Raw genomic sequence first — 24,171 nt, 5'->3', positions numbered from 1 at the left:
TTGATGATCTTTTTCATGAGTGATTTGTAAAGGTGGTAAATAATAACCATGATTAGATAAAAAAAGAAAGAAGGTCTAATACTTTAGAATCAGAATACTGCTCTAAGTGTAAATTAATATCACCTAAGAGTAGGTTGTTCCTTGTTTGAAGAGTATTTCTAATGCAGTTGGGGCCATTTACCAGGAGGACAATAAATTACAATGCAGCCAAGCATACTATTAAGGGTGTTATCTGTCAGTTGAAATGAAAAAAATGTCAAGTTCTGGTACATTAATAGGATCAAATACATGTTAAAGCTGAAAAATTCCTATAAATTATTGAGAGTCCACCCACTCTCTTCCCTTTTCTAGACAATGTAGTAATCTTATAGCCCAAAGGACAAAGTTCAATAAGTACAGGGTTTTCATCTGAAAAGATCCAGGTTTCAGTTAAGAACAGCAAGGTTGGTGTTCCTCTAACCAAAATGTGCTTTGTTGCCTACCAATCTGATATTCAAATAGTAATATGGAACAAGGGACCACTTGAGGGTTTGACGTCTCAGTACATTAATGAGTTTCAAATTAGACTGAGAATAGTTCCGGAAAAAGTTATTTTGATTTTTAGTAAATGAAGGCCTAGAAAAATTTTAATAAAATATCAATCTGTCGAGGATTGGCATCGGCACAATTTACCAGAAGTTCTACTGAAAGTATATAACTGGCTGTTAGGACAGAGGTGCATAAGGAACTCCAACCTTCAAACAGGAGCACTGTACACAGGTAAAAAATTACCCAATGCATTTTGGAATGTGGTTGGAGTCTGCTACCTAAATAAAAAGTTAGAAATACTCACTATAGTAGCATAAGAATAGCCATACTGGGTCAGACCAATGGTCCATCTAGCCCAGTATCCTGCTTCCAAAAGTGGCCAATCCAGGTCACAAGTACCTGACAGAAACCCAATTAGTAGCTTCCCCATGTTTGTCTCAATAGCAGACTATGAACTTTTCCTTCAGGAACTTGTCCAAGCCTTTTTCAATACAAATTTCTTAATTACTTTCCAAAACGTCTGAAATTGTGCCTAAAGTGTACCCGAAATTTTACCCTAAGTTGTGCATGAACGGGCATACAAAGGGGTAAAGCCTCTAATGGAAATCCCCTAATGTTCTTGTGCCATCAGGGGTCACCACTAAGTGACAAGTGCCCTTTCCATTTGCTTGGATCTTTTATGGCAGCTGAGCTATGCCAGAGTTGCTATTTAAGCCAGTTTGATGATCTTGCTAGAGTAAAAAAGTAGATGTTATGGGAATCCATAGAAAGACACCACCTTGTGTTCATGTCTCCCTGTACCTTCATATGAACATAGAGAATGGAAGTGGTTCAGAAAAGGGCTACTAAAATGGTCAAAGACCTGTAATTCAATCGGACATAAAGCCCAAGACACTCAAAACAGGAAAGGAATGGGAATAAGATAAAAACAAACATTCAAATACTTGACAAGCTTCAATAAAATATGGAAAGGTGAAATTCTTCTTTGGAAAAGGAAACTAAAAGGACAAGGACTAACTAACTAACTAACATTTCTAAAGCGCTACTAGGGTTACGCAGCGCTGTACAATTTAAACATAGAAGGACAGTCCCTGCTCAAAGAGCTTACAATCTAAAAGACAAGAGAACAATCTAAAGACAAGTGAACAATCTAGAGGATGAGTGTTATGATCTGACGTTACCAAAGGAACGTTCAAAGGCAATGTGAGAAAATACTTTCTCTTCTGTGACAGAATGGCAATTGCCTGTAATAGCCAATCAGTAGAAGTAGCTCCAGCCAAAAACTTCAAACAAATTCATCTATGCTTGGCACAGGTATGGAGGCCAGTGGAAGGAAAAAAGTTAGGAGGCTGCAATACTGCAAATAACCTGTCAGTCACTCCCATGAGAGCAAAAGGTGACCAGAGGAAAATAACCTCTACAAAGATAATATTTGGTTCAATAACATTGGATCACTCTTTGGAGGGTTATGATTCTAAACTTTTTGACACATTGATTGCAATAACTCTCAAATATATTTTATCAAACTGGAAGAATAATTCACAACTTAACATTTATTTTTGGTGGAATAATGTTTTACAAAGTCATAAATATTGTACAGCCAATACTGATCATTTCCAGATGTCTAATCACAAAGTTTGGTTAACATTGCAGCAATATTTGGAATCAAACCCCACTAGTTAGCCATCTGAGCACACTATTATGATCCCTTTTCCCCCTTTCTTCCCTTTCTTAATTTTACCCTCTGTCCTTCGTTTTTCCCTCTAAGTTATTATTCCAAGTTATTATTTATTTTTATACAACTTCCATTTTTGTATACCTGCTGTATACTTAATTTTAATTAGTTAATTTTAATTGGTTATATGTTTGTTATCATATAGTTCTTCTTGTGGAATGGAAGTTACATTATATTTTGCAATGACTTTGGATGGATGTTTTACTTAAAACTAATTAAAAAAAAAAATAAGCCACTGATAAGGGAAGCAGAGGCTAGTGGCAAAGGGGCCTCAGAGAAACCAGTTGGGAAGCTGCATAAGACAGCTCCCCAGAAGCTCAGTGAACTTCTTGTCTTTAGAGAATATTTGTTTTCCCTAAACTCTTATCAGCCAGAATCAGGTTAGAAACACAGTAAAAAACTGGCAGAAAAGGATCGTTTCAGTCCATCCAGTCGGCCCATTTGTACCTGCCTGTCTTCTCAAAGGTCTTGCTTCTCTTGTCATCTTCCTCATTCTGCCACTAAATCTCCATGCATCTATCCCACAAATGCTTGAACGCTGCCAAGACTGTGGATCTTATAACCTACACTGGAAATGCGCACCAGGTGTGCACCAGCTTCTCGACAGAAAACTATTTTCTCGTATTTCTTTCATGTGTGTCACTCATGTGACACCTTGTTCATGAACTTTTTCCAGTAGTAATTATTGTTCAGGCAGTTCTGCTTCACTAGACTATTGCAATTCTCTTTATAATAATGTTTCAACTGGACTGCAGAGACATTTACAGTTTTTGCAGAATATGGCGGCAAGATTGATCTTAGGCTTGAATAGATTTGATAGAATTACCCTTGTTCTGAATGATTTACATTGGTTGACTGTTCAAAAACATATACATTTTAAAATGATTACTTTTATTCATAAATCCTTATATGGATTAAATTCTGAGGGAGTTGGAGAATTATTGAAGTTTCCATCAAACTCTGCTTCTGTAGAACTTTTTGTCTGGGTTTTCCTTCATTTAAAAATATATGTTTTAAGTCTATTCATGACAGTTTATTTTCAGTCCAGGGAGCTAGACTTTGGAATTTATTACCTAAACATTTAAAATAAGTGATATAGCACTCTTTTCTGGAAACTTTTAAAAACTTTGTATATATATATATATATATATATATATATATATATATATATATATATATACACACACACATACACACATATATATACACCCCCACACCCCCCGAGTCTTAAGTTTGAGGAGTTGAAAAGTAGTGTAGATTAAAAGACTGATTATTTTTTCTATTTATTGTTATTGCTGTAATTCCTCTTCAAGAGAAGAGTTCTTTTATTTTTCCAGATTGTATACTGCCCAGAAGTCCATCATGGATAATTGAGCGGTATATAAAATAAATATAGCATAGCAATACTTGATTAAACCAGCAATCCTACAATGTTGTAAACTGACAGCATTTTACTTGCTATCAACCTCAAGGCATCTCTTATCCCCCTCTAAGTTGCACTCATAGCACGAGATATGAATGTGACACAACCCCCCCCCCCCCCCCCAAAAAAAAAAAAATAAAAAAAATTTGTGCTTGATCTGTCCCTGCTATCCTTGGGTCACAAATCGTAGAAGTCTGCCCGACACTGATCCTACTTCCCAATTGTGGAGTTGCTGTCAAAGCGCAATGCAGCCTATCCAAATCCGACTGTGCACAATCAGGACAGAGACCATAAAAAGTCTGCTCTGATGTGCCATATTTGGGATACGGTCCATAAAGTCCGCTCAGTACTAGTGCTATCAAATATACGTGCACAGTTACAAAATAGCCCATTGCCGGGCTGCTGGCATTCACAAGTGGATAAGCCAGGGTCCTGTTCATTTACACACTCACTTGATGCCACCTTTACAGAATTACCCCAAACACCCACCTGCTCAGGGCTCATATACAGTTTTGTTCCCACTTGCCCAGTATGCCTGGCATACGCTGGCATTGGAGTAAGAACTGTGTCCTCATCTTCCTCCTGGTCCATTGCAGTGACTAAGCCAAAGTCTCCAACTTTTACTATGTTATCTATTGTGAAAAATATATTTGACGGCTGAAAGATAAGGGAGAAAAACACAATTATTAACACAAGATAACAAATGGGCAAATGTCCTGCAGTACAGCCGGTAAAAGTGTTGAATTTCATGCAATTATCTTTCATCACCTGTGTAAAACTTTACACAAGAAGGGTGAGTCTATAAATTGGCATCTAAAAATGGTACCAATTGTGCACCTACATTATAGAATAGTGGCACTTCCACGAGGGATTGGTGCCACTAATTAGCGTTTACGCGCCTAAGTACTAGGCAGCATTCTATAACATATTTGCCAAATCTACTTAGCGCTTAAGCGTGAGGGGGCGGATATATAGGAGTACGGGTGGATTATGTGCATGTGTCTGAGATAAGCACATAAGGAGAAAAGAGAGGGTCCAAAAGTTCAGCAATCCAACCAAAGCAAAACAAAAGGCACAGCAGGATCTTCAGGAGCGGGACAATAAGAAATTCTTTTTTAGAAAGACCTGACATGGGCGGTGTTTCGGCAACAATTTGCCTGCATCAGGGGTCCACAATGTGAAGGCAGATACTGATGGAGGCAAAGCTCAATTAGTTGAATGGACCAACCAAACCAGCAAAGATGAACTAATCTAATAAGCGGTTACAATACAAAACTGTTTCCACAAATAAAAAAAGTTCCAAAAAGAGTAAAGCACTGATGTACATAAGAACATTGAGCTGCTAATGCGGTTGCCTATTCTGACTGTTCAGGAACATAGTAGATGACGGCAGAGAAAGACCTGTACTGTCCATCCAGTCTGCCAAAGGAAACTTGCCTTTGGAGGATGAATAACTATTTTCTCCACAGACAAGCAGGAGAGCAAGTCTTCACAGCATGGGTGATGTTACTGTTGGAGCCGGCATGCAGGAAGCTACTCCAGCTTAGTATTACCAAAGCTTTTGAGCTGCTTCACCAGGGCGAAAATCTAAATGGTTTGGTGCAGACCTGGTTTTATTACGAATAAGGCACATAGGCATACACGGAGCTGAAAGCGAAAAATAAAGGAAACTTAAACAGCTGATAACCTAAGATGCTATCAGGAAAATAACTGCATGACAGCAACAGCAGAAAACTTACAAAATAGAATTTTTTGTATAATGAAATGCAAATCGCGACGCAAGTTTTTGGTGACAGGTGAACGACCGGCTCCATGGAAAGACAAAGACTGAGGTGACTCCGCATGTTGGCAGCGGGCAGGAAATGGCATATATGTATGGTGAAGCAGCTCAAAAGCTTTGGTAATACTAAGCTGGAGTAGCTTCCTGCATGTCGGCTCCAACTGTAACATCACCCATGCTGTGAGGACTTTCTTTTCTGCTTGTCTGTGGAGAAAATAGTTATTCTTCCTCTAATGGCAAGTTTCCTGAACAGTCAGAATAGGCAACCGCAGCTAGTTTCCATATAGAATAAAAATTGAAAGTTTCAGACATGAAATAGCATGCAATAGTAGCTCACGTGTGTGACTACACAGGATGCTTGTCTTTACAGAAAAGGTACAGGGCACCAAATATATTCAAGGTTTCTAGGTTTATTAGTCATTTGCTATCCCACCCATTGGGACTAGTAGAAGAAAATGCAGAAACAAGAAGTATAAAGTACTTTATACATATAAACTTTATTATACATCTACACTACTCTTACAGGAGACTGATTCACTAAAGTGTACAGCAGCTCCTAGGATTTCAAATTGGGCCTATTTACCATCAATACACACTAACATGGCAACACAATTTAGAGGATCAGCCTCAAAATTTGGTCAGGTTTCTGAAGGGCAGTTCCATTAATGTTTATTAGCCACATTCACAGGGGCGACCACCTCCTCTTGTTTCTGGGAATATGCAGAAGGAAAAGGATCTCACCATTTGAATCTGCTAGTTACTTACAAGTGACCTGGACTGGATATTACTGGAGACAGGATGTTGGGCTTGGTGAACATTGGTCTAACCCATCATGCCATTTCTTATGTTCTTATCCAATCAGAGGAACCCTTCAGAAAGGTCACTGCTTTGAAATCATTAAGAAAGAGTCTTCTGGTTTACTGTGAAACAGAACCTCCAAATGCCCCATGACTCAAGCACAGAAGTACTAAAGATAATACAATGGGGAATGTCTACACTAGCCACCATTTTTCTAATTTCCCTAATTTATGAGATTTGTGATTTTTAGTTGTACATTACAAATTAGGCAAGACAAAGTAACTTTGTCATCCAAATCACCCTACACATTTCACTGAACATCCAAAAACACTGAAGAAGGTGCAACTGGTCATTCTAAAACCCAGTTGGTGAAATTCTATTTCCGAAAAACAAAACAAAACAAATAAAGATGTTGATGTTCTCTACACACCTTGAGGTCCCTGTGCATTAACCCTTTGCTATGCAGAAACTGAACTGCTTCTGCTATCTGCAGGAATATCTGCAAACACTCTGTGCTTGGCCTCTCCTCCAGGGTGCATCTTCCGCTCATCCAGTCCTTGAGGTTTTCCTTCTTGCACAATTGCATCTGGATGTAGAGGTACACCTTTGGTGAGCTGACTTTCACTTTTTCCCCAGGGTTTTTGGTCAGGTCCAAGCTCAATGTTTTTGGTCTGGGAGGGGAAACAGACAGAGGACTTCCTGATGGAGATTTGCTCTCTGATTCTCTAGTGCAAATTTCTTTTACACACTGGTCATTATTAGAGTCTAACTCCTCAATTTGGTTGTCCTCATGATTACATGAGTTATCACAACCAGAGTCTTCAAATACTATGGAAGACGAGGTCCTCTCTCGCAACCCTGTGTTTGGAATGAGTGGTAAGGAAGACTCGCTTTCATCCACAGTAATATCCTCAACATCACAGTCAGTCAGGAAACTGTCCTGCATGTTTTGTATGGGATCGACTGATGGGTCAATGTCTCTATTTTCAGTGGCTGAAGACTCCAGTGGCGAGAACGGTCTCTTAGACTGCTCCAACAGTCCAGTAGCAATTCCAGCAGAGACTGAGCTAAAGCTCTCGGATGAGGGAGTGAGAACTTCCACTTGTTCTTTCAGAGGAAACGGCTCGGTGCCAGGGATTTTGACAGATGGTGCATCTAATGGCGTTGGAGAGCTGAATGGCCAGTCAGTACTAGAAGAAAAAGTACAGAGATCAAAGTAAAGCTTTACAAAGAAATTATTCAAACTGATGCTGGAAAATTCTGAATCCTATCTACTGACTACATGAAAGGGGTATTCACTGAGTTCATTTGAGAGTCACTAGTACATTGGATTTCCAGGTTAACCCAAATATGCAAATTACCCTGATTTTTAGACCATAATTATGCAGATATGGCTGGTGAACACACTTTATGGATAATCCCAAAAAGAAGACCAGCTTTCGGCCCTGAATAACTTGGCATGGATCCCTTTGCTGTGAAGTGAAAAACCTCTTATTTTCTGTTTTCTACAGAAATGGTCCCATTGTTCACTTCTCTATACAGATTGCAAGTTTAGGTTTTCTACTGACTGAATTTTCACTTCAAATTTTCATTTAAAATGCCAGTAATTGAGTGCAAAAGACATTCCCATTATTATTTCTATTGACCTGCCCAGTAACATATACCGGACATAGTAATAATCAAAAGAAAACACACATGTACATAGCTCCTGGGTTTAAATCTTCAACAAATTTATCATTTAGTAGTATATCACCAGAACAAACAAAAATGCAATGCTCCTTTAACACTGATATTACAGAAGTATTTGGCACAGAGTTGCAACCCCAAAAAAGTCATGTTCACTGCATGTTCTTACCAGTGAATTTTTCTAGTAAAAATTATTTATCTAATATATTGATTGTTTGTTTTTCTATATATGTTTTTATACATATTGTGTCTGATTTTAATTTTTATGTACCAATTTTTTTAGACCCCTGAGAAAGGCTTTTTTAAAAGCCGAAACACGGACCGTGTAGGGTCTGAATAAAGTTTGTGTTTTGGAGCATCTTATCCTGGTATTCTGTTTGATCTCTTGGAGTTGGTCTCTTTTTCCACCCCTTTTCATGTTGTTGGACTTTTGTGGAAATTGTGAACCCCATTTGGTTTTGCGGTTGTTAAAACTTGGGGACCATGGGTCAATTTTCGAAGACAATGGAAAAGGTGCTGGTACTCAGTACCCCCAAGCACCCCTGGTTCTTGCATAAAGCATGACCTTGTAAGAATCAGATTCTTACTATAAAGGGATCCACTCCTAACCTTCTAATTCATTAGCTTATCTTGTGCTGTACTACCTACAGTCACAGGGCTTCACTTATCAGAATTTTAAAAAGCAAGAAAAGCAGGCTATGAAGGCTGTACCAACTACCTTGACATTGTTTGCTAATGCACACATTTTATTAAATCACACACACAAAAAAAAGTCTTTATACTTCCCAGCAGCCATTCTAATAATCAGTCTTAAGAACAACAGAAGAGAACACAAACTTTCCTCTAGCCTACACAGATCTCCTTAGCGAGTTATCCCAGGCCTTTTGTGTTTTACCTTTCATCTTTGAGCCACAATTCATCCATCTTTTCCTGCCATTTCTCAGGCGGTGCTTCAAGCCAGGCATTGAAGTAGCGGACAATACCTGGGTGCTCGAGCTTGGCTAAAGCTTTAACCTCACGCATCACCTTCTCCCGGGCCAACTCTCTGTCACAAAATAAAAACACACATCCTGTCAGCAAAGATCAGTCCTGAAAATGCCACCAAGTTTCGAATTAAACACACTAGAACTTAATGAGCTCGAAAAGTAGCGGTGTTTTTTCCAGCGATTCTGAAAATTAGAAAGTAACACGTGCCTTCCAAGTATAAAGGACTGGCTTGCATAAAATAAGAGGTCAGCATTTCTTTTTCTATTTCTGCAATCTGTACTGATAAGGTCTTTTGACTGACAACTAGAAAAAAGAAACAGCTTCACTTACAGACAAAAGCGACAGTAAATATGTGGAGTATTTTTTTTTAATCTGAAAATTGTACACATGCTACTACATAAAAAATATGATACGACATTTGAAATACCTACAATCTAAAATTTTAATTAAATAGGGGATCTGGAGAGGAGAAATGTCTCATATAAGTAACCAAAGCAAGCAATCATATAAGCTAACAAGCTGGTCAGCAGAGACAAAAAAAAATAGCTGTAATGTAGGTTAAACAACTCTACTCCCATACTGAATAGCAAATAAACCTAATTTTCTAGATGACACAAACTGGAAAGAGTACCTCTCTTAGGGACTCTTTTACAAAGCCGCACTAGCAATTTCCTGCACAGCAAATGAGAGGAAGCTGTTAGGAATTGAGTGGGTTTCCTCTCATTTGCCACAAGAGGAATTGCTAGTGTGGCTTTGTAAAAGAAGCCCTTAAGACTGTATATGGAGTGAGTTCACCACACATTTATCCCTTCGACATTAGGCTATGACCTCTTTCACACAGATTGTCCCACTGAAGGTCTGGATAAACCAAAGAGCAAAGACACCGGTCCAGAAACAAGAAAAAGCCAACCAGCATCAATATATGTGCTTTATTCTACAAAGGAAGGATTAAAAAGACCTGATAGCAGATATGACCTCTGATGCAGGCAATGTAGCTGAAACATGGCCACTGTCAGGTCTTTTTAATCTCTTTTAGAATAAAGCTTTTATATTGATGCTGATTGGCCTTTGCTTGTTTTCTGGACTGGTATCTTCACTTTCTGTTCCTTTGTACTGCTGTGGTGGAACCTAGTTAATTAAGCCATATTTTCAAATAAGTAGGTGTGCAGTCACTAGCAGCATAAGAAAAACATGAGTTCTAACTACTCATAACCTCAAGCTGGAATATGTAGCTGTGTGTGTGTATGTATATATCTATCTATCTATCTATCTATCTATATATATCTATATATATATATATATATATACACACACACACAAATCTAATCCTGACAATATTTCTGATCGCCAGTTTGAAAATGGACATCTATGCAGCAAATGTTTTGGGGATCTAATGACACCTTCTGAAAGAAAGGCTTTGCTAGTAGACAAACTAGAACCTTTACCCCACAGCTGTCACCTGGACATTGAAAAATTACCTAAGAACAGGTTGGGCTTATTCAATATACAGAATGATGTGCATACATCTGGCAATAACCTATGTTTTTCCAGGTCTTGCTCTGCTCAGAAGAATGCCAACCATTTAACATACTAACATAGTAGATGACGGCAGAAAAAGACCTGCATGGTCCATCCAGTCTGCCCAAGACGAACTCATATGTGTATACCTTACCTTGAATTTGTACCTGTCCTTTTCAGGGCACAGACCGTATAAGTCTGCCCAGCAGTATTTCCCGCCTCCCAACCACCAGTCCCGCCTCCCATCATCGGCTCTGGTACAGACCGTATAAGTCTGCCCTCCCCTATCCTAGCCTCCCAACCACCAACCCCTCTTCCCCCCACCTGCTCCGCCACCCAATTTCAGCTAAGCTTCTGAGGATCCATTCCTTTATGCATATCCCACGCATGTTTGAACTCCGTTACCGTTTTCATATAAAATTTGACCCTGTACATGCTTACCCAATGGAATTTGAAGATTGCATACTCAAAGTGTTATTCAATCTCTGTGACCAAGTAGATGGATTCCCAACATCACTTATGGGCAGTTCCCACTACTCAAAATTTCTGTCCTAGGCTAATCCATTAGGCCAAGAAGAATGCTGCTGGTCAAGCCTCGGGTATTGGTGGAAGACACTTCTGAGAGGAAAACAGACTGAGCTACTGCTGTCATCCAAGGGTCAATCTAACACCCTACAAAAAAGAGGCAGCACCAAGCAATGCATTTCTTTAAACCAGTAGTTCTCAACCCAGACCTGGAACACACTCAGCCAATCTAGTTTTCAGAGTATCCACAATGAATATGCATGAGATAGATCTGTATGCATCGTGTCCCTTGTATGCAAACCTGTTTCATGCAAAATCATTGTTGATAGCCTTCAAACCTTTCCCCTGCTTCTTGCCTATTGGGTAGACGTATCCTCTTGATGGCGTAGTTGCAGTCATCAACTTTGTTTCTTGCTTCAAAGACCACTCCAAACCCTCCACGACCTAGACACTGGACAGGCTCGAAGTCAGTCAGATATCTGTAAGCAAAGCAGAAAGCACCATTTCTACATTCAGAACTCTATCACACCTTGGAAACAATAATTAAATGCACACCTATAAATGGTTAGCCTTCAATTTACTGAAAATATATTGTTACCTATATTTAGCATATAGAATGAATTAGTAGTTGAATTCATGTAATTAAAGCATCATTACAAAACAAAATACTATTACAAAATGAAGATATGTGAACAAAAATATTACTTAAGTTACCGACAAAACCCTTTGAAATAAAATGCTTTCCATTTGAGCTCATAGCCTATTTCTTGAAATGGATAACGGCTAAAACTAGCAATATCATGATAAAATCCAAATCATGAAATCAATAGTAATGGGCTTTACCGCTTTTTAAATGTATATTTTATAATCAAAGGATTGAAAATACAACTAATCAAGAATGCTTTAAGATTTACAATTCTTGAAAACCAGATTTGCAATATTGTGTAACATTTAGAAAGCAAAAGTAGGAGCTGTGCTATTTGCCTGTCACACTGAACATTTTACCAAGAAGCTTTTTTTGAAAAATCTTTTTTGGCAGCTCCCGCCTCTATTAGCACAAGTCAAAGGTTACTTTATTTATCCAACTGGTTGTCTCTCCTTGCGTCTCCCATCTGTCTCCTTTTCTTTACTCCCTACAGGATGAAGGGAGCTGAAGTATAAAGGAAGGATAGGAAGGAGAAAGAAAAAAAAAAAGGAGAAGAGAGATAGTAATGTCAAGAGAAGCATTTCTAAAGAAAAAAAAGAACAAATAGAACTGAAATGGAAACTAAAGGAAGTAGAGCACAAATATCAGAGAGATGAATTAGTGAAACAATAGAAGATATATAAACCAGGAGAAGTAGAACAGAAAATAAAACCAGATGTATCAAAGGTTGGAAAACTATTTTATTTTCTGAAAGAGATCATTGCTTAACCAATGAAAAGAATCCTGGGGCCCAAACCAAATCTATTACGGTTGGTGTTATACAAACTATGAATATGCAGGATACTTCTATTCTTCCTGTGGCAGTGTTTTGAGTGCCAGACTGTATGCCTGGAAATATTTCCATCAGAGACCTGATTTGAAATGATTCTCTGCAACTCCAAGAGCCTTTCCCAGTTCCTCAGTTCCAGAAAATTTAGAGACGGCCCTCTCCCCATCTCTAAGTTGGAAGAATCACTAACAGGCTCATTTTCGAAAAAGGACGCCCATCTTTCGACACAAATCGGAAGATGGGCGTTCTTCTCACAGGGTCGCCCGCATTTGGACGACTTTACCTGGTCTTGTTTTTCTTACGATCAAGGCACAAAAAGGTGCCCGAACTGACCAGATGACCACCAGAATCAGGGATCACCTTCCCTTACTCCACCAGTGGTCACTAATCCCCTCCCACCGTCAAAAAACATCTTTAAAAATCTTTTGTGCCAGCCTCTATGCCAGCCTCAAATGTCATACTTAGGTCCATCGCAGCAGTATACAGGTCCCCAGAGCAATTTTAGTGGGTGCAGTGCAAGCAGACCCAGGCCCATCCCCCCCACCTGTTAGACTTGTGGTGGTAAATGTGAGCCATTCAAAACCCACCAGAAACCCACCTTACCCACATCCAGGTGACCCCCTTCATCCATAAGGGCTATGGTACTGGTGTACAGTTGTGGGTAGTGGGTTTTGGGGAGGGGGGTTGGGGGGCTCAGCACACAAGGTAAGGGAGCTATGTTCCTGTAAGCAATTTCTGAAGTCCACTGCAGTGCCCCCTAGGGTGCCCGGTTGGTGTCCTGGCATGTCAGGGGGACCAGTGCACTACGAATACTGGCTCCTCCCATGACCAAAGGGCTTGCATTTGGTCATTTCTGAGATGGGCATCCTTGGTTTCCATTATCGCTGAAAATCAGAAACGGCCAAGTCTAGGGACGACCATGTCTAAGGACGACCTAAATGTCAAGATTTGGGCGTCCTTGACCGTATTATAGAATATGTTCTGATAAAAGTGATTTTGTTGAACAAGCACAAGATATAAAGTTAAGATTTCAACAAAGAGGAGATCCTCAAAGGGTGGTCCATAGAGCATTGAAACGAGCGTATTATGCGCATCAGGTCATGGTTACTTCAGACAGAGGTAAAATCAAGAGTCCCGTATAACAAAGACATAATATAAACAAGCACTGGGTGATATTAAGTCTACATCCAGGTTTTCAGATAAAGCCTAGGTTTGCATACTGACGAGAGCAAAATTTTGGGGGAAATATTTGTTAACAACAGATAATATATATAAAAAAAATTGAAGGGGGTCACACATAGTGCAAAGGATGTAGACATCGTATACATGCTATAAAAACCCAATGGGTTGTGATAACTAATCAGTGAAAAGAAAGAAAATGTTATTTGAGATCTAAAACAAATTCTGAATCATCCTTTGTGATATATGCCATTCAGTGCCCATGTGGGTTAATGTATATAGGGCAGACGATTAAAAACAATAAACACAGCTTAGCTCAATATTTAAGCAATATTAATTGCAGAAATTAGATACACCATTAGTAGAACATTGGATCAGAGAACATCACAGCCTGTTGGATTTTAAATCTGTAGTTCTCATTCAGTTTGATGAACAAATGGGGGGTAATATATTGCAAAAAATGTTTTGCATGGAACAGAAATTAATATATGAATGGAGAACAGTGACCCCCTTCAGGATTAAACAAGGAAGTGGAGTGGGCAGGACTACTGAGTATGACATAGTTCACCAGAGTTTAAGAGTGGACAGGGAAGAAGATCTGTGCATGCACAGTGTTGTAGTGCTGAGCAGCGCCATTGTTCCTGCCATCAGGTGGAAGTCCGCCCGGGTTATACAGCCAAAACTATGATTTAAGAATAAAAGGGAAGAAGAAGATGCTGTAAATTAAGGATTTAAAATAGGGAGGATATAATTTATAGATTGTAAGTAATATTGATCTACATTTTCTAGTCAAAACCCCTGATGACACAGTTTGTGAAACACAGTCCTGTGTAGGGTTTGACGGAGTCCTAAGCGAGTGTGAAGCTGATAAATAGTTACCTCTAGCTTTGGGAACAAAATGCAATAGAGGGAATTGAGAAGTGGCGAGGAACCAAGGAAATGGAAAACTGGTCGGTTTTGGATTAAGAATATAGCTATTGGAAAATTTGGTTATGAGAATCCACATGGGGAATAACCCGCAGCGATATTGGAATGAGATAAGTGGACATAAATGCGCAGTAATCAAGTGGAGATATACATTTGCTAAGAAAGGAACGTTGTAAATCAGTATAAATAACAATGGTGCATTGTGTGGTTTGATAATGATGTAAACTTATGGAAATGGTTATAAGTACAATTTAATAACTGCAAGGTGGTAGTGAGTACCTAGGTGGTAGTATGAAAGGTATAAGTGAGTGAATGGTGAGAAGATCAGTATTATATACAAGATTTAATAAAGGCAAGAATTAAACAATTAAAAGTGTGGTAGTTAGTGAATTAATAATGAATATACATGAGATAGATCTCTTGGATGCTGCCTCCATTGCATGCAAATCTCTCTCTCATATGCATATTCATTAGGGATATCCTGAAAACCTATCCTGGTTGTAGCACTCAAGGCCTGAACTCCTGCAATCATGGCCTATTGAAAAATGTTTTTAACCTCGTTTCTAGTACTTTCTCTCACCACCAGGTTACACATACTTAGGGAGTCTTTTACTAAGGCGCGCTCACGTTTTTAGCACACAATAAAATTGTGGGCGCACTAAACGTTAGAGACGCCCATAGGAAAGCACTGGCATCACTAATGTTTAGCGCACCAATTTTAGCGCACGCCTTAGTAAAAGACCCTCTTAGGTCCTTAAGTCTGACTTTCTAGCACTTTTGGCAGAGAATTTGATCCATTTTGGCAGCTCTCTTCTGAGCTGCTTCTACCATCAGACACCTGCCCCTGAAGACCTTGACACAATACTCCAGAGAGGTTCCATCAATCCTTTATTGAGTGACATCACTACTTCTTATTTGGTATGGTTATACATCTCATTCTGTGCATTCTAGCCTGTGCAATTTGGCACTTTAGAATATTATATGTGGCTTTCTCTTGAACTATTACTAAAATATGTTACTGAAAGTCTCTCCTGCTCCTACTGCACTGTTAGCATGTGGCTCTCTGCAACTCATCAGGACTGTGGAGTTGGTACACCAAACCTTTGATTCCTCTATTTTTCTACTGTCTGACTTCAACTCTAGCTCCGACTCCTACTGTATTAGGCTTTAATTTTGTTGTTCTAGAAACACTTTAGATCCAGAACAAAGGTATATAAGTAAAAAAAAAAAGACACAATTTGCCATACATTATGTTTTGTTTTTTTACATTCTGAAGCTGGAATCAAGTCGGTACATTTTTACAAACCTGACTTCACGACCTTGCTGCTCATATCGCCTACACACAGGTAGAAAAGAGATGATGTAATCTGTAAGAATGGGTAAGTTTCAGGCCTCATCTAAGTAACTCACCCACCCTCACCCCCAAAAGCAGTAACTCCAGATGATTTAAATGCTCTGCTTGATTTTTAAGGCGGCGCATGGCACTGAGCCTAAGTACTTGACTGACAAGCTAATTATAGCTTCTTCAACTGGAAATCTTTGTTCTAACCTTTCAGTAAATTTGGTGTTGCCTTCAGCTAAGGAGTACAGATTAGGCTTGCTTACACTTAGCAGTGGCCCCATTTACAGTGGGGGAAATAAGTATTTGATCCCTTGCTGATTTTGTAAGTTTGCCCACTGACAAAGACATGAGCAGCCCATAATTGAAGGGTAGGTTATTGGTAACAGTGAGAGATAGCACATCACAAATTAAATCCGGAAAATCACATTGTGGAAAGTATATGAATTTATTTGCATTCTGCAGAGGGAAATAAGTATTTGATCCCCCACCAACCAGTAAGAGATCTGGCCCCTACAGACCAGGTAGATGCTCCAAATCAACTCGTTACCTGCATGACAGACAGCTGTCGGCAATGGTCACCTGTATGAAAGACACCTGTCCACAGACTCAGTGAATCAGTCAGACTCTAACCTCTACAAAATGGCCAAGAGCAAGGAGCTGTCTAAGGATGTCAGGGACAAGATCATACACCTGCACAAGGCTGGAATGGGCTACAAAACCATCAGTAAGACGCTGGGCGAGAAGGAGACAACTGTTGGTGCCATAGTAAGAAAATGGAAGAAGTACAAAATGACTGTCAATCGACAAAGATCTGGGGCTCCACGCAAAATCTCACCTCGTGGGGTATCCTTGATCATGAGGAAGGTTAGAAATCAGCCTACAACTACAAGGGGGGAACTTGTCAATGATCTCAAGGCAGCTGGGACCACTGTCACCACGAAAACCATTGGTAACACATTACGACATAACGGATTGCAATCCTGCAGTGCCCGCAAGGTTCCCCTGCTCCGGAAGGCACATGTGACGGCCCGTCTGAAGTTTGCCAGTGAACACCTGGATGATGCCGAGAGTGATTGGGAGAAGGTGCTGTGGTCAGATGAGACAAAAATTGAGCTCTTTGGCATGAACTCAACTCGCCGTGTTTGGAGGAAGAGAAATGCTGCCTATGACCCAAAGAACACCGTCCCCACTGTCAAGCATGGAGGTGGAAATGTTATGTTTTGGGGGTGTTTCTCTGCTAAGGGCACAGGACTACTTCACCGCATCAATGGGAGAATGGATGGGGCCATGTACCGTACAATTCTGAGTGACAACCTCCTTCCCTCCGCCAGGGCCTTAAAAATGGGTCGTGGCTGGGTCTTCCAGCACGACAATGACCCAAAACATACAGCCAAGGCAACAAAGGAGTGGCTCAGGAAGAAGCACATTAGGGTCATGGAGTGGCCTAGCCAGTCACCAGACCTTAATCCCATTGAAAACTTATGGAGGGAGCTGAAGCTGCGAGTTGCCAAGCGACAGCCCAGAACTCTTAATGATTTAGAGATGATCTGCAAAGAGGAGTGGACCAAAATTCCTCCTGACATGTGTGCAAACCTCATCATCAACTACAGAAGACGTCTGACCGCTGTGCTTGCCAACAAGGGTTTTGCCACCAAGTATTAGGTCTTGTTTGCCAGAGGGATCAAATACTTATTTCCCTCTGCAGAATGCAAATAAATTCATATACTTTCCACAATGTGATTTTCCGGATTTAATTTGTGATGTGCTATCTCTCACTGTTACCAATAACCTACCCTTCAATTATGGGCTGCTCATGTCTTTGTCAGTGGGCAAACTTACAAAATCAGCAAGGGATCAAATACTTATTTCCCCCACTGTATATGAAACCAATTACTGGCTAAAATTAGGAATGTCACAGAATACTTGTCTTTTAGGAAACTGTTAAAAACATTGGGAGTAATTGTTGATTCAAATTTAACTATGAGAAATCAGTTAAGAAAATGGTAAAGAGTATTTTTTATAAACTGAAAACAGTGAGCCAATTAAAGGATTTGCTTTCTGCTGAGAATTTCAGGATGGGCATTTTCAATACGCCTTCTAAGGTAAAATTATGTATAATCATACCTGATAATTTTCTTTCCATTAATCATAGCTGATCAATCCATAGACTGGTGGGTTGTGTCCATCTACCAGCAGGTGGAGATAGAGAGCAAACTTTTGCCTCCCTATATGTGGTCATGTGCTGCCGGAAACTCCTCAGTATGTCGATATCAAAGCTCCATCCGCAGGACTCAGCACTTAGAGAATTACACCCACGAAGGGACACTCTGCCCAGCTCACCACCGCCGAAACGGGGGAGGGGAATTAACCCAGCTCATCCCCACACAAGTGGGGGAGGGGAATCCGTCCAGCTCATCCCCGCGGAGCGGGGGAGGGACACCACACCCGCCGATGCGGGGGGATCTGGCTTATCCTGCAACCGCAACCGCGGGAGGAGCTGACTGACCCTAACACCGCCGAAGCGGGAGGGGTACAAAGCTGCCCTACAGCCGCACGAAGCGGGAGGGAGTGCCGGCAGAATTTTAAGTCTCAATCCAGCCCCGTAAAACGGAGGGGAGAGGAATGCAGCAGCTCACTGTAACACAAACTCGTCTTAACTCTTGAAGAATCCAAGTGAAAAAACTTGAACACGAAGTCTTTCTGAAGTAACTGAAGACTAAACTTGAACCTGAAATGCAACCAGAATAAAAACAGTACAGATATCTGGGAGGGGCTATGGATTGATCAGCTATGATTAATGGAAAGAAAATTATCAGGTATGATTATACATAATTTTACCTTCCATATCATCAAGCTGATCAATCCATAGACTGGTGGGATGTACCGAAGCAGTACTCACCCAGGGCGGGACATTGAAATCCCTGACCTCAACACTGAAGCTCCAAACCGGGCCTCCGCCCGTGCAGCCACAGTCAAACGGTAATGCTTGGAGAATGTATGAGCCGAAGCCCAAGTTGCCGCCTTGCATATCTCTTCCAAGGAGACGGATCCGGCCTCTGCCATCGAGGCCGCCTGAGCTCTCGTGGAGTGAGCCTTCAGCTGGATAGGCGGCACCTTCCCCGCGGCCACATAAGCCGCTGCAATGGCTTCCTTGACCCATCTTGCCACTGTAGGCTTAGCAGCCTGCAGACCCTTACGAGGACCTGCAAACAGGACAAACAGATGATCCGATTTCCGGAACTCATTGGTCACTTCCAAGTATCTGATGATGACTCGTCTCACATCCAGATATTTAAGAGCAGAGTACTCCTCTGGGTAGTCCTCCCTACGAAAGGAAGGGAGACAGAGCTGCTGATTCACATGGAAGCGAGAAACAATCTTGGGCAGGAAGGAAGGCACTGTGCGAATAGTCACTCCTGCCTCAGTGAACTGCAGAAAAGGCTCTCGACATGAGAGCGCCTGGAGCTCGGAAACTCTTCTGGCTGAAGTGATAGCCACCAAAAAGACTGCTTTCAACGTCAGGTCTTTCAGAGATGCCCTCGACAAGGGTTCAAAAGGCGGCTTCTGCAATGCTCTTAGTACCAGGTTGAGATTCCACGCAGGCACCACTGAGTGCAGAGGAGGGCGCAGGTGATTAACTCCCTTGAGAAAGCGCACCACATCTGGCTGCGAAGCCAGGGAAGCACCCTTCAGGCGGCCCCTGAAGCAAGCCAGAGCCGCTACCTGGACTTTAAGGGAACTGAGCGACAGGCCTTTCTCCAGACCTTCTTGCAGGAACGCCAACACTGAAGAAATTGGAGCAGTGAAGGGAGAAAGTGAGCCTGCTTCACACCACGCTGCAAAGATACGCCAAACCCTGGCGTAAGCAGTAGAAGTAGAGCGCTTCCTCGCTCTCAGCATAGTGGCGATGACCTTGTCTGAGAAGCCCTTCTTCCTCAGACGCTGCCGCTCAATAGCCAGGCCGTAAGACCAAAGGGGGAGGGATCCTCCATCACCACGGGACCCTGATGTAACAGGCCCTGCTCCACTGACAGCCGCAGAGGATCGTCGACTGAGAGCCTGATCAAGTCCGCAAACCAGGGACGCCTGGGCCAATCCGGATCCACCAGGATTACCCTGCCGGGATGCTTTGCCACCCGGTCTAGCACCCTGCCCAACATGGGCCAGGGCGGGAACACATAGAGAAGCTCTTGTGTCGGCCACTGTTGGAGAAGAGCATCTACTCCCAGGGATCGAGGGTCCCGTCCTCTGCTGAAAAAGCGCGGCACTTGGCAATTGGCCGATGACGCCATCAGATCTAGGCTCGGCTGGCCCCAGCGCTTCGTGATGTCCAAGAACGCCTGAGCAGACAGCTGCCACTCTCCGGGCTCCAAGGTATGGCGACTGAGAAAGTCCGCCTTGACATTCATGACTCCGGCAATGTGGGCAGCTGAAAGCTGCTCCAGGTTCACTTCCGCCCACTGGCAAAGATTCATAGCCTCCTTGGCTAGAGGGGCGCTCTTGGTACCTCCCTGGCGGTTGACATAGGCCACAGCCGTGGCATTGTCCGACAGGACCCGTACAGGCTTCAACACCAGTACCGGGATGAACTCCAAAAGCGCCAACCGAATGGCTCTGAGTTCCAGGAGGTTGATAGACCACTTTGCCTCTGCAGGAGACCAGAGCCCCTGCGCTGTCCTTCCCAAGCAGTGGGCTCCCCAGCCCGACAACGAGGCGTCCGTCGTGACGACAATCCACTCTGGGGTCACCAGAGGCATTCCCGCAGACAACTTGTCTGTCTGCATCCACCCGCTCAGCGCCTTGCGCACTGCTGGGTCCAAGGGAAGGCGCACAGCATAATCCTCCGACATCGGAGTCCAGCGCTGCAGCAAAGAGTGTTGAAGCGGTCTCATATGAGCCCTGGCCCAGGGCACAACTTCCATCGTGGCCGTCATAGAGCCCAACAGCTGCACATAGTCCCAAGCCCGAAGGGGAGAGGCTACTAGGAACTGGTCCACCTGAGCCTGAAGTTTGACAATCCGATTGTCTGGCAGGAACACTCTGCCCACTTGGGTGTCGAATCGAACTCCCAGGTACTCCAGGGACCGAGTCGGGCGCAGCTGGCTCTTCTCCCAGTTGATGATCCATCCCAGGGAGCTCAAAAGAGCAACTACCCGGTCCACAGCTTTGCCGCACTCTGCATAAGAGGGGGCTCGGATCAACCAGTCGTCCAGATAAGGATGGACTTGTACCCCTTCCTTTCGTAGGAAGGCCGCGATGACCACCATTACTTTGGAAAAGGTCCGCGGAGCAGTAGCCAACCCGAAAGGGAGGGCTCTGAACTGGAAGTGTCGTCCCAGGACTGCAAAACGCAGAAAGCGTTGATGAGGAGGCCAGATGGGAATATGCAGGTACGCTTCCTTGATGTCCAAGGATGCCAGGAACTCTTCTGCCTTCACTGCCGCTATAACAGAGCGGAGAGTCTCCATGCGAAAGTGCCGCACTTTCAAGGCCCGATTGACCCCTTTGAGGTCGAGGATAGGCCGGACAGAACCTCCTTTCTTTGGTACCACAAAGTAAATGGAGTAACGTCCCTTGCCAAGCTGACTTTCTGGCACCGGAACGACCGCGCCCAGGCGGATCAGATTGTCCAAGGTCTGCTGCACTGCCACAGCTTTGACCAGAGACTTGCAGGGAGAGAGTACAAACCCGTCTTTTAAGGGTCGGCAGAACTCTAGTTTGTAGCCGTCTCTGATGACTTCCAGCACCCACGCGTCTGAAGTTATTGTGGTCCACTCGCCCAGAAACGAGGACAGCCGTCCTCCAATCTGCACTGGGGCGTGGACCAAGACCCCGTCATTGGGTACGAGACCCTGGGGGAGGACCGGAGGGAGCACCTCCGGGACGGCGGTCTCTGCGAAAGGAATGCTGCTTGGGGGAGAAATTCCTCTTGAAGGAAGAGGGGGCAGAGCCCGACTTGCCCGGGCGGTACCGACGGGCTTCCTGCAACCGTCCTCTGGAGGTACCGGGACGAGTACTAGCCCGAGCCCTGACCTCTGGTAATTTCTTGCCCTTAGACGTGCCGAGATCGGTCACGATTTTGTCCAGCTCGACCCCAAAGAGCAGCTTGCCTTTAAAAGGCAACCTAGCCAGGCGGGATTTAGAGGCGTGGTCAGCAGACCAATGTTTCAGCCAAAGCCACCGCCGCGCAGAGATTGTCTGAGCCATGCCTTTCGCTGAGGCCCTCAAGACATCATACAGCAAGTCTGCCAAATAGGCTAAGCCCGATTCCAGGGCCGGCCAATCAGCCCTCAAGGAATGATCCGAGGGGGAAGCCCGCTGCACCATAGTCAGGCACGCCCTGGCCACATAGGAGCCGCAAACTGAGGCCTGCAAACTTAAAGCAGCCGCCTCAAAGGACGACCTTAAGGCCGCCTCCAATCTTCTGTCTTGGGCGTCCTTTAGGGCCGTGCCACCTTCCACCGGCAACGCCGTTTTCTTAGTCACCGCAGTGATTAAAGAATCCACGGTAGGCCACAGATAGGCCTCACGTTCACTCACAGCCAAAGGATAGAGGCGGGACATAGCCCTAGCCACTTTAAGGCTCGCTTCTGGAACATCCCATTGAGCCGAAATTAAGGTGTGCATGGCATCATGCACATGGAAGGTTCTAGGCGGGCGCTTCGTCCCCAGCATAATGGCAGAGCCAACAGGGGCTGAGGGAGAGACGTCCTCCGGAGAGGAAATCTTCAAAGTGTCCATGGCCTGTAACAACAGGTTGGGCAAATCCTCTGGGCTAAAAAGCCGCGCTGCAGAGGGGTCATCCGCTCCATCCGAGCGGGGATCCGTCTCCTCCAAGGAATCCGCAAAGGACCGTTGGGAGACCTCAGACACGCTGCCCTCATCTACATCGGAGGAGACAAATTCCTCCAAGGCCTGGGAATCAACCCGAGGGCGTTTACCTCTGGGAACCTCAACCTCTTTACCAGACGAGGGAGCAGGGGCAGCGTTGTGCATGAGGAAGGCCTGATGCAGCAGCAAAACAAACTCGGGGGAGAAACCCCCCAGACTGTGCACTTCCGCAGTCTGGGCAACAGCCCTAGACGCACCCTCAACCGGCGCTCGCAATAGCGGGGGAGAGACATGCTGCGCATCCAAAATGGCGTCCGGCGCGAAACTCCGCGAAGGAGCCGCGCGGGAAGAACGGCTCTTAACTTTAGCCGCTTCTGTGCCGTCGCCCAAATTAAGGGCGTTCATGGCATTAATGTCTCCAACCTCAAGGGCGGCCCAAGAAGAAGCCGTCCGAGCCGCGTGGCCGGCCAAGATGGCGGAGGCGAGGAGCGGGGGATGGGCGTTTATGGCGGGAAAAACCGCCACGCCGGAGGAAGGACCGGGACATTCATCGGTCACGAAACTGTCACCCAACAAGGGCGAATCAGGCTTGAAGACCCCCGCATCCCCTCTAGAAGTGCTCAAGCGACCCGGGGAGCGACCCTTTGCGCCCTCGCCCTCCGACGCCATATGCCACGAGGAGAAGAATCGGGGAACCCCCTGCCCGCTATAAAAAGGTAAAAATTACCTGCTGTCCGCTCCGAGTTGTAACGACCTGGTGTCCCAGTGAGTAGCTGCAATAGACGCTTAAATAAACGTCGAAATAAACGCCTTTAAGGACGTTCAAAAATTTTTTTTTTTTTTTAACGGAGCCAGCGGGAGGGGGGAGAAAAGGAGGGACCTGGCACCACCAGGTTTGCACTTGCTCAAAAGAGCCCTCAACCCCAGGCACTCAACAAAACCTAAAAATTAGGCTTGGAGGCCTAGCCAGAGCTGCTGCTGTGTGTGACCACCACCTGCTGAGATAGAGAACATACTGAGGAGTTTCCGGCAGCACATGACCACATATAGGGAGGCAAAAGTTTGCTCTCTATCTCCACCTGCTGGTAGATGGACACAACCCACCAGTCTATGGATTGATCAGCTTGATGATATGGAAGTCCAACTTTTGATGTTTTGCTAACTCCAGCGCTGCGTGCGTCTGGTAATGCTATACAAATACTAATAATAATAACTTCCAAAATTCAAGTGGGGTATATAGCCATTTTCAAAACAGAAAATAGTCTTTTTTTTTTTTTTAATGGCTATTTGCTAGATGTTTTTGTTCTCTGTGTGTTTATCTTCTTGGTCCATTTTCGAAAAGAAAAAAAATGTCCAAGTGAAAAACGCACAAAATCAAGCCATTGGGATATAGGAGGAGTCAGCATTCTTAGTAGACTGGCCCACAGACATCCCAGG

General features: G+C 43.5%; 1 protein-coding gene across 3 annotated transcripts in view; it reads right to left on the bottom strand.

The window, feature by feature from the left end:
- EIF2AK3 (eukaryotic translation initiation factor 2 alpha kinase 3) overlaps positions 1-24,171 on the bottom strand; it is a 138,711-nt gene that overhangs the window by 18,778 nt on the left and 95,762 nt on the right. For all 3 annotated transcript variants that reach the window (XM_030191038.1, XM_030191039.1, XM_030191040.1), the window contains 4 exons: positions 11,337-11,459; positions 8,846-8,995; positions 6,695-7,454; positions 4,176-4,343 (listed from right to left, as the gene is read on the bottom strand). In XM_030191038.1, coding sequence (XP_030046898.1) covers positions 4,176-4,343; positions 6,695-7,454; positions 8,846-8,995; positions 11,337-11,459 — 1,201 coding nt within the window. The remainder of the gene's footprint in view (positions 1-4,175; positions 4,344-6,694; positions 7,455-8,845; positions 8,996-11,336; positions 11,460-24,171) is intronic.

This window comes from Microcaecilia unicolor, chromosome 2, assembly GCF_901765095.1.
Source record: "Microcaecilia unicolor chromosome 2, aMicUni1.1, whole genome shotgun sequence".
NCBI lineage: Eukaryota > Metazoa > Chordata > Amphibia > Gymnophiona > Siphonopidae > Microcaecilia > Microcaecilia unicolor.
This window is presented reverse-complemented; position numbering and strand designations above follow the sequence as displayed.